Source organism: Sorghum bicolor, chromosome 5, assembly GCF_000003195.3.
Source record: "Sorghum bicolor cultivar BTx623 chromosome 5, Sorghum_bicolor_NCBIv3, whole genome shotgun sequence".
NCBI classification, from domain to species: Eukaryota; Viridiplantae; Streptophyta; class Magnoliopsida; order Poales; family Poaceae; genus Sorghum; species Sorghum bicolor.
Genome location: NC_012874.2, coordinates 5,604,460 through 5,618,449, shown reverse-complemented (window position 1 = coordinate 5,618,449; position 13,990 = coordinate 5,604,460). Strand labels below are relative to the sequence as shown.

Sequence of the window (13,990 nt, the reverse complement as noted above, 5' to 3'; positions counted from 1 at the left end):
AGGTTGGCCATTCTAAAATGACAACTAGTTGTGACTTGAAGGACTTGATATTGCAAATCATTGGTTCCACGCCAAAGACATGAGCTCTCATAGTATCAAGTTTCAATAGCATAATAAATCTCTTTTGCTTTTATAAAGAAGATCATGTTTGTTGGTCTGAAAAACCATGACTGAAAATACTGTTCGTTGATTTATTGTAAGAGAAAAACACTGCTAGCTGGCAGAAAAAGTATAACTTTTATAAGACAAACGAACAGATCGACTAGATTGCACCTGGTTAATCTGATCCATTCCATGTAAATATAGGTAGTTTCCCTTATTCTTACCAATGATGTTGTATGCCCCATCACTCTACCTTTGGAAACGAATTATAGTCTAGAATAGCCAAATATTGTAGTTTCTTTTTTTTATCTCACATTAGCCAAATTATATCTAGTACAAACCATTTATTGAGAAGTACATTTATTGTAGAAATATTTCAATTTACCTAGTACATTTATTGTAGAAATACATTGATCTAGCGCAACATTTTTTTTAATACAAAAGTAGACAAAAAGGAGAGTACTCAATGTACATCTCGTTTTCCGAGAAGTCCAATTAAATTTACAGAAATACCAAATAATACTCTATCCATCTAAAATGAATGCAATACTATATTTTTTACAGATTTACAGTTGAAAATATCGGAATCCTCGAAAATCAAAATGTGTAGTACGTATTATCTTTGGGCGGAGGGATGTTGTACGTACTTCGGATTTCACTGAAGTCCGTGTAAACGTGTGTGTACAAGTTCTTGGTACGGCATACGAATGAACAGGAAAGGGAAAACCTGCACGGCGTTACTCGCAGGTCCCAAAGCGCTGGGATGGGCGGGCCCCACGTCTTATCGGAAGAAAAAAAAGAAAGAAAAAACAAATAATGGAGCACGGTACCCGCACCGAGGCCAACAAACGGCTTGTTCAGTTTAAAAAGTTTTACAATTTTTAAATTTCTATCACATTAAATCTTGTGATATTAAATCAATCAAACACATCCCGCGCCTGGTATTGTAGCAACAGTATTTTAGTAGTACTCGTGCTCAATCTAGTCAGGCCCTATTTGGATACACCAAAAACTCAAAACTTTACAAGATTCCCTGTCACATCGAATCTTGCGGCACATGCATGAAGTAGTAAATATAGATAAAAAGAATAACTAATTGCACAGTTTACCTGTAAATCACGAGACGAATCTTTTAAGCCTAGTTACTCCATAATTAGATAATGTTTATCAAATAAAAACGAAAATGCCACAGTGTCCAAATCCAAAAACTTTTTACATCTAAACAAGCCCTCAAACCTGGCAGTTTAGGCCTTGTTTAGATGCGATTTTTTTTGAATTTTATTATTGTAGCATTTTCGTCTGTTTGTGGCAAATATCATCCAATCATAGACTAATTAGGGCCTTGTTTAGTTCCGAAAAGATTTCGGATTTCGTTACTGTAACACTTTCGTTTGTTTGTGACAAATATTATCCAAATATGGACTAACTAGGATCAAAAGATTCGTCTTGCAATTTACAGCTAAACTGTGTAATTAGTTTTTACTTTCGTCTATATTTAATGCTTCATGCATGTGCCGCAAGATTCGATGTGACAGGGAATCTTGAAAATTTTTTGCTTTTTGGGGTGAACTAAACAAGGCCTAGAATCAAAAGATTCATATCATGATTTACATGTAAATTGTGTAATTAGTTTTTGTTTTTATCTATATTTAATGCTTCATGCATTTGCCGCAAGATTCGATGTGACGGAGAATCTTGAAAGTTCACGAAAATTTTCAAGATTTCCAATCACATCGAATCTTGCGGCATATGTATGGTGCATTAAATATATATGAAAAAAAACTAATTGCACAGTTTATATGTAAATCGCGAGACGAATCTTTTAAACCTAGTTACTCCATGATTGAACGATGTTTATCAAATAAAAATGAAAGTGCTACCGTACCGAAATTCCAAATTTTTTCTGTTTAGTTCCCAACAAATTTTGTAAAATTTTTCAGATTTCGCGTCACATCGAATCTTTAGACGCAAGCATGAAGTATTAAATATAAACGAAAATAAAAACTAATTGCTCAGTTTGGTCGGAATTGACGAGACGAATCTTTTGAGACTAGCTAGTCTATGATTGGATAATATTTATCAAATATAAACGAAAAAACTACAATATCGATTTCCTAAAATTTTTTAGAACTAAACAAGGCCAGCAGTAGTACTCACAGTTAACAGTAGCAACTTGCAAGCAACACCGCACTACTCTGCTGCTACAGTTGACTGGAGTGACGAGACTGAGCGGTCTCGTCTAGTTCTCTGTCCGAAAAATTATCATCTTTTACATTGAATACTAGTTTTATGCCCATGCGTTGCTACGAGATTTGAACACAATAAGAGAAGAGAAGCATGACAAAAACATGATATTTTAAAATCATCGGACACACTATGATTTACCTGATTTTAGCATCATTGCTGGTTTGAGCTATATGAAGATAAATAAGCATCAATTTTATATAGCAATGTCCAAACAAAAAGTGTAAGCAAATACAAACACTCTTCAAAAATTCAATTACAAGCAAGTTCAGAACATGATATCCACTAGTTTAAATTGTTTTGCATGTGTAAATAATATAATATTTTGATGAATCAACACTTGGAACAGTGAAGGAAAAACCATTGAAATGTGGACCTCTCGCCACCTTTTATTATAACAGCTGCCTTTTTTGTTTCCACCAAAAAAATGGACATCTCTCCCTCCCTCCCTCCTCTCTCTTTCTCTCTCTCATCCTCACATCTCCAATTTGATGCATACAAGAACATATCGCTTGAAGTACATTTCTGAAGGGTGAGTCTTGTCAAAAGAATAAGTCAACCATTACCTAAAATAGCTTCTCCTGCCTGCAATTGTTCAGTCTTTTGCACATATTAAAAAGACACTAAGTTAACACGGAAAAAGTTTTAGCCATGAACTATCTATGAAACTTACCTGATCATCATTACCAAAGTTTTTGATCGCGGGCTATTGGTGGTATAGCCTGTGATTCTGAGTTCACATCTCCCTTTTGATGCTGGCAATATGTTTTCCACTGTACGTTCCATTTCTGGTTTCCAATCATAGAAAATAGACTCTCAGTTCAACCTAGAGAAAGTGCTAACCTCATGTCGCTGCATCCGTTGCAGTAGTAGGCTCCTCCCCCTCCACATGCTCAGAAGGCAAAATGACAGGATTGAGAATGGCATGTCACTGTGCAATGTCTTCACAGCAAAGAGCAAATGCATAACTATTTCTGCGGTAGGATATGATAAACACCAATACAATCAGAATAGCAATCCGTGTGTCTGAATCCTTAGTATAATTAATTAACATATGAAACTGAATTTGTTGGAGCCCTCCCCAAAATAATTTGCAGGTTCCCAGACCTCTTTATCAAGTACATGCTGAAGCTCAAATTAAAACCTTTTTTTGCAAACAAGAATGTGGGTTGAATGTGATATTGGCGCTAAAAAATTGCTCACCTGTACTTATCACCCAAACTTTTATACATGTCTTTGTCTTTATTCAAAGCAGAAATTTGTACAAAATGAGATACACCTCAATCTCTTTGCTTCAAGACATTTCGTCTGTGATAGAACTAAACACCATCATCACCACAAAATGAAAGGAAATCCAATATTCATGTGTGTGAGTTTTCAGTAAGTATATAAAATAACTGTCAGACTTTTTAGTAAGCAATTTTCTACTACTCTTTTATCATTTGAATTGATGAAAGCAATTGATTAAAATACTCCTGACAAGCACTTCCTTTTTTTTTACCAAAATAGCAAATAAGCAGCAGACATCAACTTCTGAGCATGAGGTGATCGAAGTGCATTAAGTAATCCAATGAAATTCAAAGTCTAGAATATGTAGGAAAAAAAATACAGATGCTGCTGATGCTCCTCCTCGCGCAGCCATCGACGACACGTTTTCCGCGGCCTTCTTCTTGCCGAGCAGCCATGCCTCAGCCTGCTCCAGCTCCTCCACCCACTGGAGCAGCTCCTCCACCTCTTTCTGCTTCATGGAGGACACCATGGATCTGGGAGAAGGAGAAATAGTGAGGGAGAGAGACATGGACAGGGAGTGGAGGAGAGGGAGGGAGGTGCTCACATCGGCAAGGGTTTGGCAATGGTGACGAACAGATCCCGATTGTGTTGCATGTCTAGATCCTTCCTGCTGGACTCTACCGCAGGGATGCCGCGCCGCATCTGCCTCCAGGGTGCCGGACGTTGCGCTACCTCCGCCATCGGGATGCCACACCACAACCGCCGTCGTGGAGATTGCCTGCGGTTCCTTGTGGAGAGGGGAAGCGGCGAGGGAGGAACTGTTTTTGACCGCAGGACCACGGGAGTCGGAGGCAGGCCGATAGCGGAGACGATAACATTTGCCTCTTTTTAGTTGTAGAGATTTCGACACATATAAAGAACGTTAAATATAGAAAAAACATTAATTATATAATTTAGTTATAAATAGTGAGATAAATCTTTTAAATCTAATTAATTTATAATTAGTCATAATTACTATATATGTGCTAATGATAAATTAATTAAGCTTAATAAATTCATCGTACAGATGAACTATGTAATTTATTTTTTAATTAGTTTAAGATTAATATTTTAAAATATAAGTTTTGGTATAAATTACTGTTAACTGATTTATTGTGAGAGATATGGCTAACCGAAGCGAGACTGTGAAAAAAAAAGAGAAAAGGCTACTCGGCCTATGGAGTCTGGACCGAGTGGGGTGAGACCGTGAGAGTGTGAGACGACAGACGAGACGGGAATGAGAACGGAGGCAAAGGCCCTGTTTATCGTCTAAAAATTTTCATCCATCGCATCGAATCTTTGTACACATACATAGAACATAAATAAAAAAAATAAACTAATTACACAGTTTATTTGAAAATTGCGAGACGAATCTTTTAAGCCTAGTTACTCTGTGATTAGCCTTAAGTGCTACAGTAACCCACATGTGTTAATGATAGATTAATTATACTTAATAGATTTGTCTTGTAGTTTTCTGACGAGCTATATAATTTATTTTTTTATTATTGTCTAAAAACCCATTCCCAAATCCTTCTGACATATCCGATGTGACATCAAAACATTTTCATCTCGGCCTTGTTTAGTTCCGAAAAGTGAAAAGTTTTTGCTACTGTGGCATTTTTGTTTGTTTATGACAAATATTATCTAATTATGGACTAACTAGGATAAAAAATTCGTCTAGTAATTTACAGCTAAACTGTGTAATTAGTTTTTATTTTCATCTATATTTAAGTTTTATGTATGTGTCACAAGATTCGATAAAGAATCTTGAAAATTTTTTGGTTTTCAGACAAGGCCGAGTGGCCAAAGCAAAGGGCACCACGAGCCACTGCAGCTACGCCTCCGCCTCCGCCTCCGCCTCCTTTCCTGGTTCTTCTTGTTCGAGCTGCCTGGGCGGGAAAGAGAAAGCGAGCTGCAGGTGCGAGGCCGCAGAGACTGAAAAAAAAGGGGGCAAAAGCAACGCGCGTGCCGGCTCTCCCCGAAGGATTCTTGCGGCGGTGGGGGGCGACCGGTTTCTCGTCTCCGAGCTCCGAGCCTCCTCTCCTCGCTTCCAAGTTCGTTCCAATCCACCACCACCCGGCGCCGCCGCCGCCGCTAATCTGGTACGGCGGTTCTTCCTGTTTGCTTGCTTCTCAGCATCTCTCCGCGTGGGGGTGGGTCAGGGGCAGGCAATGCGGGAGGGTGCTGTTCTTGCGTCGTCGCGTACTCGCGTCCCCTCTCGCCGATTTCTGTCCACCACCAACACCAACAGGGGAAAGGGGGAGAGAGGAGGAGCAGTAGTAGCGCTTCCGGACCCGCCGTTGGAAGTAAAAACCGAAGCTTTTTTTGTTTTCTTGTCTGGCGTTCCACGCGGTTCTTGTGACGGTTGCCATTCCCCTCCCCACTGGTATTAATGCTCCCCGTTTCGCTTTTCCGGCGGGCGGGCGGCCCCGTTTCTTGAATCTTGGCTGGTTGTTTGTTTTTGTTTTTTTTTTCTGATTTTGTTTTGGTGGGGTACTACCGGGTGGATACAGAGGAGATGCTGTCCTGTTCCTTCCTCTTGGCGATTTTCGTTAGGGTTTTGGTCTGCATTGTATCGCCGATGTGGGATTTGGCCGAGATTCTGGTGGTGGGCGAGGGCTGAGGTTTCGCAATCTGACTCCCCCACGCCGGATTTCCGGCGGGATTTTTTTTCTTTCCACGCGCGGAGTGTGGGTTTGACTGATTTCTTCGGTGGATTTGAAGGAGATAAATCTCAGCTTTTTAGGGGTTTTAGGTACACCCAATTTTCGATCTTGTCCGCGGTTTTATTTCTTCTATGTACACATCGATTTTTCTCCTCTGTTTTCTAGTTGAACACACAGAGTTTGGAGACGGAAGGGTGGAATTCTTGCCTGATAAATTTATATCATTTCGGCATTTTTTTTAAGACAAAGAAGGTCGCATTGCGAAGCCTTAGCAGAAAGAATGTTTGGCCGTACGTTTTCTCGGTCTCTGCAGCTGTATTCAACCCCTGCCTGCATCCTGTACCCATCTCTGTATTTTTTATTACAGCAGAAAAGGAAAGAAAAATCTAATCTTGTGTCGGTGAGAGTTGTTTCCTTGTAAACAATTTTGGTAATTGAATCTTCAAATTTTCTTGTTGTTCAGGCATTATTTTACTGCAGATGTTCAGCTTAAGGTAGAATAACTCACTCTGCAATGTGGCTTGTATTGACTTCTTTTTCAACTTTCAGGGTTGATATATGAACCTGGCCTCTCGACATTTGGTGGTGGCAAAGCAAAGCCAACCTTCCCTGTTGCTGCTTTGAATGTTCTGGTGGTTGTCGGATGGATCGCCGCAGCTGGCTCTGGAAGCGCAAGTCGTCAGATAAGAGCCCTGGGGAGAGCGATAGCTCTGGCTCGGCTTCATCACACTCTGAGCCTTACTTCGATGATCAGGTTCTGCTCCATACATTAAATTCCTTTTGATTCTTAGTCTCTGAATGCTACAGATTATGGAATCCAATAATGCAGGGACCTATCTGCAGTTTAAACATCAGAATTTGGGTTTGGTCAGGTGTTCTTTTCAGTTTTGTGACTGCATCTTTTCTTAGGGATCGATTTAGGTCCTCTCAATTAAAATGAAAAGGACAGTTTACTTTTGGCATCTCTAGGCAAGATGTCATTTTTTGCTGCCCTAGATGGATTTATGAAACACACATGCTTTTAGTTTGACCTGTTGATGGTGTCACAGAATAGGTTCCTATGTCATTGAGAACTTGTTGGTGAATGTGCTGTTAATTCATATGTCATTCAACTTGTTGGTGAATGTGCTGTTAAAAACTGGTCAGCTGGCAGTGATAACATAGATAGAACTAGAGCGTTAACGTTTTCCTTTTTAACCTCTTCATCAATCATCAGGTGTCTGTTTTCCTCACTAGTAGGACAAAAACAGGTGGTGGGAAGAGCAAAGATTGATGTTCTTAAGCAACATATTTGTGCAATTGCAACCAACAGAATGGTTGTACTTTAGTCTTTTCCTAAGATCGAGATGCTTTTGCAAGAGTTAGGTATAGTTGATACACTAGCTTTCTTCACGCTTTTGTTATGCCTTATTGGATTGGTGTTACAAGAGCTAGGTGCTACTTTTGCCATATTGTGTACCAGAAACTGGCTTCAAAGCTCTAGCTCCCAATGAAAATTTGGGTTGTTGGTTTAGGTGCTTGGAACTAAGTTCCTTTATTTTTGTTTCTTGGAGACTAGTAGTTGCCCTTTTTTTTACTGCAGTAAATGGGAGAAATTTTGTGCCGTGAAGGGTCATATTGGTGCATTATTCTAACCTATGAATGAATCTTGCATTGAAATTGTTGATCTGTCAGTGCAACTTTGTCTTTATTACTGTGCCAGATAGAGATGTGTTGAAGAGAATTTCTGTTGAGTAACTAATTCTGAAATTAATATAGCCATTTCGCTTGCCACTAGAATTTCTGTTTCGAGTTTTATGCTTCATAAGTTTGGTCTACAATCCATACATAATTAGTATACATCTGATTTTACAACTAGATTATTTAGGTCATAACTCTTGTTGCACATAGTAATATGGTAGTCAATTTTAGTTTCTGTCTTTAAAATATACATATCATATACAGTTAGGCTTGACATTGCTCTGGTGTTTGGCGTGCTTTGACTTTTCCAGATGACATATCTAAATCTAAATATCAATAAATTGCTTCAAAATTTAAAGTCATTTTGTTCTTAGTCGTTAAAATAGTTAGTGATTATGTGATGGATCTCAAGCTTTATTGTCCAGTATGGTAGTTGGGATTTAGGGTTTTCAGGGCACAGCTGTAGTTATATTGGTTTTTTTCTTTAAAAGGAGAATAGACTCACACTTAGCTGACCCATCCATTCTGATAAACATTCCCATTGTATCTCTTATTACCTATTTAATTTTAGATTCTTTGACAGCTGCTCTGATAAACATTCTTATTTACCCTTTTTTCTTTCCTAATCAGGAACGTAAACCTATGTCTAGTAATTCTTCTCCAAATCATAGTCATTCGCCTGACGTTTCTTCTAGAATAATTGATGATGAGACTCAAGAAGCTGAAAGAGCAGAATCATTGAATGAGAAGCTGGTTTTGGCAACTAGCTCAAATGATTCTTCTCCACAACATGATCAATCAATGAAGCCAGAGGTATACCAATCACCACTGCCAGAAGTAACCCCAAATATGATGAATGATGATGTCCAGGATTCTGTAAAGAATTTGAATGAGAAGGTGTCCCCAAAGGTCAAGGACGATGATGTCCAGGATTCTGTAAAGAGTTTGAATGAGAAACTTTCTGCTGCCCTTTTGACTATCAATGCTAAAGAGGACTTGGTAAAGCAGCACACTAGAGTTGCAGAAGAGGCTGTTGCAGGTATATATATTTTTTTTCCAGTTGAACTTAAATAAAATTTGCAGTTTTAGTGACTCCGTGTATAGGGTTACTCAGTAGTCCCTCTCCATTTTATAGAATCAAAGCTTACATGTAATGAAGTCAACTTGGCTAAAATGATGAAAGTTATTTGATTAATTTGTTATGCACCTTCTTCAGGTGAAGATTAAAATGCTATCCTAAGAATGTACTGAATTGAATATTGTATTTTGCTTTATTTGTAGGTTGGGAACAAGCTGAAGCTGAAGTTGCTTCCCTGAAGCAACTACTTGAAACTGCATCCCAGAAAAATACCTCTCTGGAGGGTCAGGTCAGCCACCTAGATGATGCCCTTAAAGAATGTGTAAGGCAGCTTCGCCAAGCACGCGAAGAACAAGAGAAGAAAATCCGTGACATAGTTGCTAAGAAGTCTAAAGAATTGGAGTCTGAGAAGTCTGAGCTCCAGCACCACATTGCTGAACTCAGTAAGCAGTTGGAAGCCACAAAACTAGAAGCTACTACTGTGCGTGTCCAGCGCGATCTGCAGGAGAAGCTTCAGATAGTGGAGAAAGAAAACAAAGACCTCAAGGTTGAATTACTTGCACTGTCCAAGGACCTGAAGATACTTGCACGGGAACGAGACCTAAGCAACCAAGCAGCAGAAACAGCAAGCAAACTTCATCTAGAAAGTGTGAAAAAGATAACAAGAGTTGAGGCAGAATGCCTTAAGTTGCGTCATCTAACGCGGCGTACATCCTTGATGAATGATTCTAGACCGATAGCTAACAGTGCTTGCATGGAATCTCATACTGACAGTCAGTCTGACAGTGGGGAGCGCATGCTAGTTGATGATGAAATGAAAAATTCTGATTCGTGGGCATCAGCTCTGATAGCTGAACTTGATCAGTTCAAGAATGCCAACAATGGCACAAGAAATCTTGTGAATGATCCGGTTGAAATTGACCTGATGGATGATTTCCTCGAGATGGAAAAGCTGGCTGCACTGCCTGAAGTAGACTGTGTAAGCTCTAGCTTTGGAGCTGAAACTGATTCTGACCGGGGTGTGACTAGAGATAAATCATCAAAAGCTGAAACTGAGTCATTGCAGTGTCAGGTGACAGCTTTGCTTGCACAGGTTGAAAAAATTGAAGGTGAGAAAAGGGAGCTCGAAATTGCTCTTGCAGACGCCAGAGATCAGCTTGGCACATCATGTGATACCCTAATGGTTGCCAACAATAAGTTGATTGATTTGCAGATGCAGTTGGACTTGGCAAATGAGTCCAAACATGCTGCTTTCGGAGAAGCCGAGCGACTGGATGGTGAGAGGAAAGATTTGGCATTACAACTGGAGTCTAAGTCTGCTCAAGTTAATGAGCTTGAGCTGATGGTGGCATCGCTGGAAGAAAGAGTAGACAGGAAGGAGTTAGAATTGCAGTTAGAGTTAATTTCTGCAGAGGCAGCAGATCTGCGCAAGACAGTGGCTTCCCTGGAACAGAAGATTGATGCAGAGAGAACTCTCTCTATGCAGCACAAAGCAAATGCAGACATGGCAGAGGCGTCCAAAGAATCATTAGAGGCACAGCTGCAGTCTGCAAACACAGAGATAGGGAAACTGAAAGGGATTGTGCAAACTTTAGAGAGTGAGGTGCGGAAAGAGACGGATTCTTGTGAAGAACTACTGAAACAGATAGAGACTATGAAGACTGAGTCAGAGAGATCACTATCTGTGGTGTCTACCAAAGAGTCATTAGAGGCCCAGCTCCAGGTAGCGAATTCCGAAGTTGCAAAGTTGCGTGAGATGGTGAATGCTCTGGAGTGCGATGCAGCAAAAGAGAAGGCATATTCTTCAGATATCCAGATGCAACTTGAGGCAGTGGAAGGCATCAGGAAGGTGTTGGAATCTGAACTCGAGTCTTCACACCAGGAGGTGATGAAGCTCAAGGAGAAGGTTTCGTCATTGGAAGTAAGGCTCAAGGACCAGACCTCGCTGCTTGTAGAATTTACAGCTAAATCAGAGGATGCAGTGTCCCGGAAAAAGGCAATGGAGGGTCAACTAGAAGCAGCAAATCTGGAAGTTACAAAACTGAGAAACAAGGTGAGTCTGCTCCAAGGGAAGGTCGAGCAGGAGAAGCTTCTGTCAGAAGAGTACGAAGCAAAATGCCGCAAGCTGGAGGCTCAGGTGTCGAGGGATAGTCGAGAGGTGAAGCTTTGGCGCCTCACGAACTCAAATGGAGACCTGAAGGTGAAGCAGGTACAGCCCTGCCTGTCTGCATCTAATCTGAACTCGTAATATTGCAATATTAAACATGACACGCCAGAACTTCCTAATCGCCAATTCTTACCGTTATCGCAGGAGAAGGAACTAACCAGTGCTGCAGGGAAGCTTGCAGAGTGCCAGAAGACCATAGCTAACCTCGGTCGCCAGCTGAAATCTCTAACAGACCTTGATGGTGTGGCACCTGATCCTGAAAAGCTGGAATCCAGGGACACACACCTGGACTTCAGAGATGGCGGCGACGACCTGCTCTCTGCAGACGTGGCTGACGGACTGTATGAAGTTGGTCTTCCTAAGAGGAACGGTAGCTGCCTCTCGCCCCTTCGGTCGAATCAGTCGTCGGGTGGTTTGCCGTCCCTTAGTAGCTACTTGAGCAAAACAAAAAGGTGAAAAATCTGATGAGACCAGACCATTGTGCATAAATTATTTGACAGTCTATGGATGATGATGTCATTTGTTACCTGGTGGTAGATCTGTGTACATTTACAGAACTTGATGGTTGCTTACATGTGTCCATCTACTTTCTCCTTTGCTATGCTCCCATGTTCTCGTGTGTTCCTGCTGCTTTCATGCTCAGTGATTGCTAATATCGTCCTGGTAGAGCGAGTGCTGCAAGGTTTGTGACAAAAATTCATTAGCTTTCGTGAGACTGCAGGGTTTGCGACAAAATTTATTAGATTTTGTACCATTACGCTGATGTCTATATTTTCTTCTCACAGGTTTTAGTCTGTTTTGAGGTTTAAGCCCCCGCTTTTTTCTTGTCGCTTTAGTCCTGTGCCATTTCGTTCACCACTAGCCTATGCTATGAGTTCTCATGAAGGGTTTTTTTTTTGTCCTCAAGAATATATGCCCTCCCTCTCACACTTATTGGATTCGCTTTAAGAAGTGTGTAAACACACATCTCAATGCAGAATTGTTTTGAGATGTGTGTTTACACACTTCTCAAGGCGAACCGGTGTGAGAGTAAATCTAATGGTCCAATGCGTGCAAAATAAACTTTACCGGGTTCTCATTCTTATTGGGCCGGCGCACACGTTGCAGCAGCCGCCGCTGCAGCTGCCTATATAAAGGGATGGATATACACAGGTGGGTATGTATCTAGGGTTTCATTTCCCATTGATCATCATACATACGTATCGTCGATCCGTCGTCGAGTCGATTTGTTCCGTCGTCTAGAGATCTCATCGTTGTGCTCAGTGAAATCAATCCTTGGATGAATTCCAATTCCCGCGGGCAAAATCGACGCATCGATCTCGTTTTTAGGCCGAGGGCCAGGACGGTGCAGCCATCCTTTTTCGACGATCCTGATTACGATCCCCTCTCCGACGATGATCTGGCCGCCGCCGCCGCCGTGTTCGGCGATGACGATGATGATTATCTGGTGGCAGCCCCCGCTCATGGCAGCAGCAGCAGCAGCAAGCGTCCTCACGTCGCTGCCGCTAGCGAGGAGGCCATCCTGAGGCTGCAGGAGGTGACGGGTCGTTCTCGCTTGGGGTCCGCCGGGGAGGAGCAGTGCGCCGTCTGCCGGCAAGACTTCCGCGCCGACGAGACGCTGAGGGCCATGCCCTGCTCCCACGCCTTCCACCAGCACTGCATCTCGGAGTGGCTCCGCCGCAACGCCGTCTGCCCTCTCTGTCGCTGCCGGCTGCCCGAGGAGGAGGAGGAGGACAAGCAGAGGAGGAAGATCGATCTATAGGCGGATAGTAGTAGCTAGTTGTTGCATCATACTGTACTTTTGATACCAATTAATTCAGCAGTGCAAAGTGTTGGTATGAAAACCATTTTGAACTTTAGAGAAATTGGCTATTATAGAACTCCAAACAAGTGGTTTCTCTATAATAGGATTTCTAACGTTGGTTTCTTCAAAATAGGACTCCAAACATTTACACTAAGCTCTAATGACATTATATTTCTTTTTTAATCTCTTTTGTTATTTAAAAATATATGTATTTTTTTATTGACCGTATTACCCTTCTGTTAATATGTTGATTCATCTACTCCAATTCCGTCATTTCATCTACGCTCGCAGTCGCGAGATGCATCGTGACGCTCCTCCTTCCTGCACATGGCGGCCAACCAGCCATGGTCACGACCAGTCATCTTAGGCCAACCATGACCATGGCCAGCTAGCACGGCCAGCCGGCCAGCACGCACAGCAAGCCAGCCTGCACGGTCAGCCAGCCGCACGCACAGTCAGCCAGCCAGCACGCATGGCCAGCCAGCCGCACGCACGGCCAGCTAGACGGCAAGGCAGCGAACAGCGACAGGCCATGGTGAATCTTTTTCTCAACAGAGTCGACCTCGATCTAATGTTTGAAGGGTAAAAAGGTTATTTTGAGAACAAATACATGTATTTAGATAAGAAAAGAGATTAAAAAGACACAAAATGTCATTATAGCTTAGTCCAAAGGTTTGGAGTCCTATTTTGAAAAAACCATTGTTAAGAATCCTATTATAGAGAAACCACTTGTTTGGAGTCCTATTATAACCAATTTCTCATTTTATGTAGAAATAATTTATCCACTTTGAATTATTTTGTCGACAGCTTAGTGCCAGCAAGTCCAATTCGTATATCTATCTCTACTACTAAATTGTGAAAATTTCAGTCTGCCTAAAATTTTTCACCCGTCGGTACCCAGATGGGCCCACACGTCCGTCCATATGTCCGCCACCCACGCCACCATGTTTCTGTATCTGTAGGCCTAGTTCGTAAAAAAT

At 41.5% G+C, this 13,990-nt stretch overlaps 2 protein-coding genes across 3 annotated transcripts; both read left to right on the top strand.

Annotated features, from left to right (window-relative positions):
- Window positions 5,453-11,807, top strand: LOC8073644 (filament-like plant protein 3). 2 transcript variants are annotated; one of them, XM_002450334.2, is made up of 5 exons: window positions 5,453-5,717; window positions 6,831-7,035; window positions 8,592-9,000; window positions 9,243-11,248; window positions 11,351-11,807. In XM_002450334.2, the coding sequence occupies exons 2-5, from the start codon at window positions 6,925-6,927 to the stop codon at window positions 11,660-11,662; spliced, it is 2,838 nt and encodes a 945-aa protein (XP_002450379.1). In that variant the 5' UTR covers window positions 5,453-5,717; window positions 6,831-6,924; the 3' UTR covers window positions 11,663-11,807. The 2 variants fall into 2 exon arrangements, with proteins under 2 accessions (XP_002450379.1, XP_021317115.1); XM_021461440.1 differs by lacking the exon at window positions 5,453-5,717 and adding an exon at window positions 5,822-6,681.
- LOC110435649 (E3 ubiquitin-protein ligase RNF181-like) lies at window positions 12,310-12,983 on the top strand. The gene has a single exon (XM_021461441.1). The coding sequence runs from the start codon at window positions 12,486-12,488 to the stop codon at window positions 12,966-12,968; it is 483 nt and encodes a 160-aa protein (XP_021317116.1). The 5' UTR covers window positions 12,310-12,485; the 3' UTR covers window positions 12,969-12,983.

What these genes read in the sequence shown, in the direction of transcription:
- LOC110435649 (XM_021461441.1), top strand. Translation starts at nt 12,486, where the DNA reads ATGAATTCCAATTCCCGCGGGCAAAATCGACGCATCGATCTCGTTTTT.
- LOC8073644 (XM_002450334.2), top strand. Translation starts at nt 6,925, where the DNA reads ATGGATCGCCGCAGCTGGCTCTGGAAGCGCAAGTCGTCAGATAAGAGC. An exon ending in TGCAGAAGAGGCTGTTGCAG is followed by an intron (nt 9,001 to 9,242) that starts GTATATATATTT and finishes CTTTATTTGTAG; the next exon opens with GTTGGGAACAAGCTGAAGCT. An exon ending in GAGACCTGAAGGTGAAGCAG is followed by an intron (nt 11,249 to 11,350) that starts GTACAGCCCTGC and finishes CCGTTATCGCAG; the next exon opens with GAGAAGGAACTAACCAGTGC.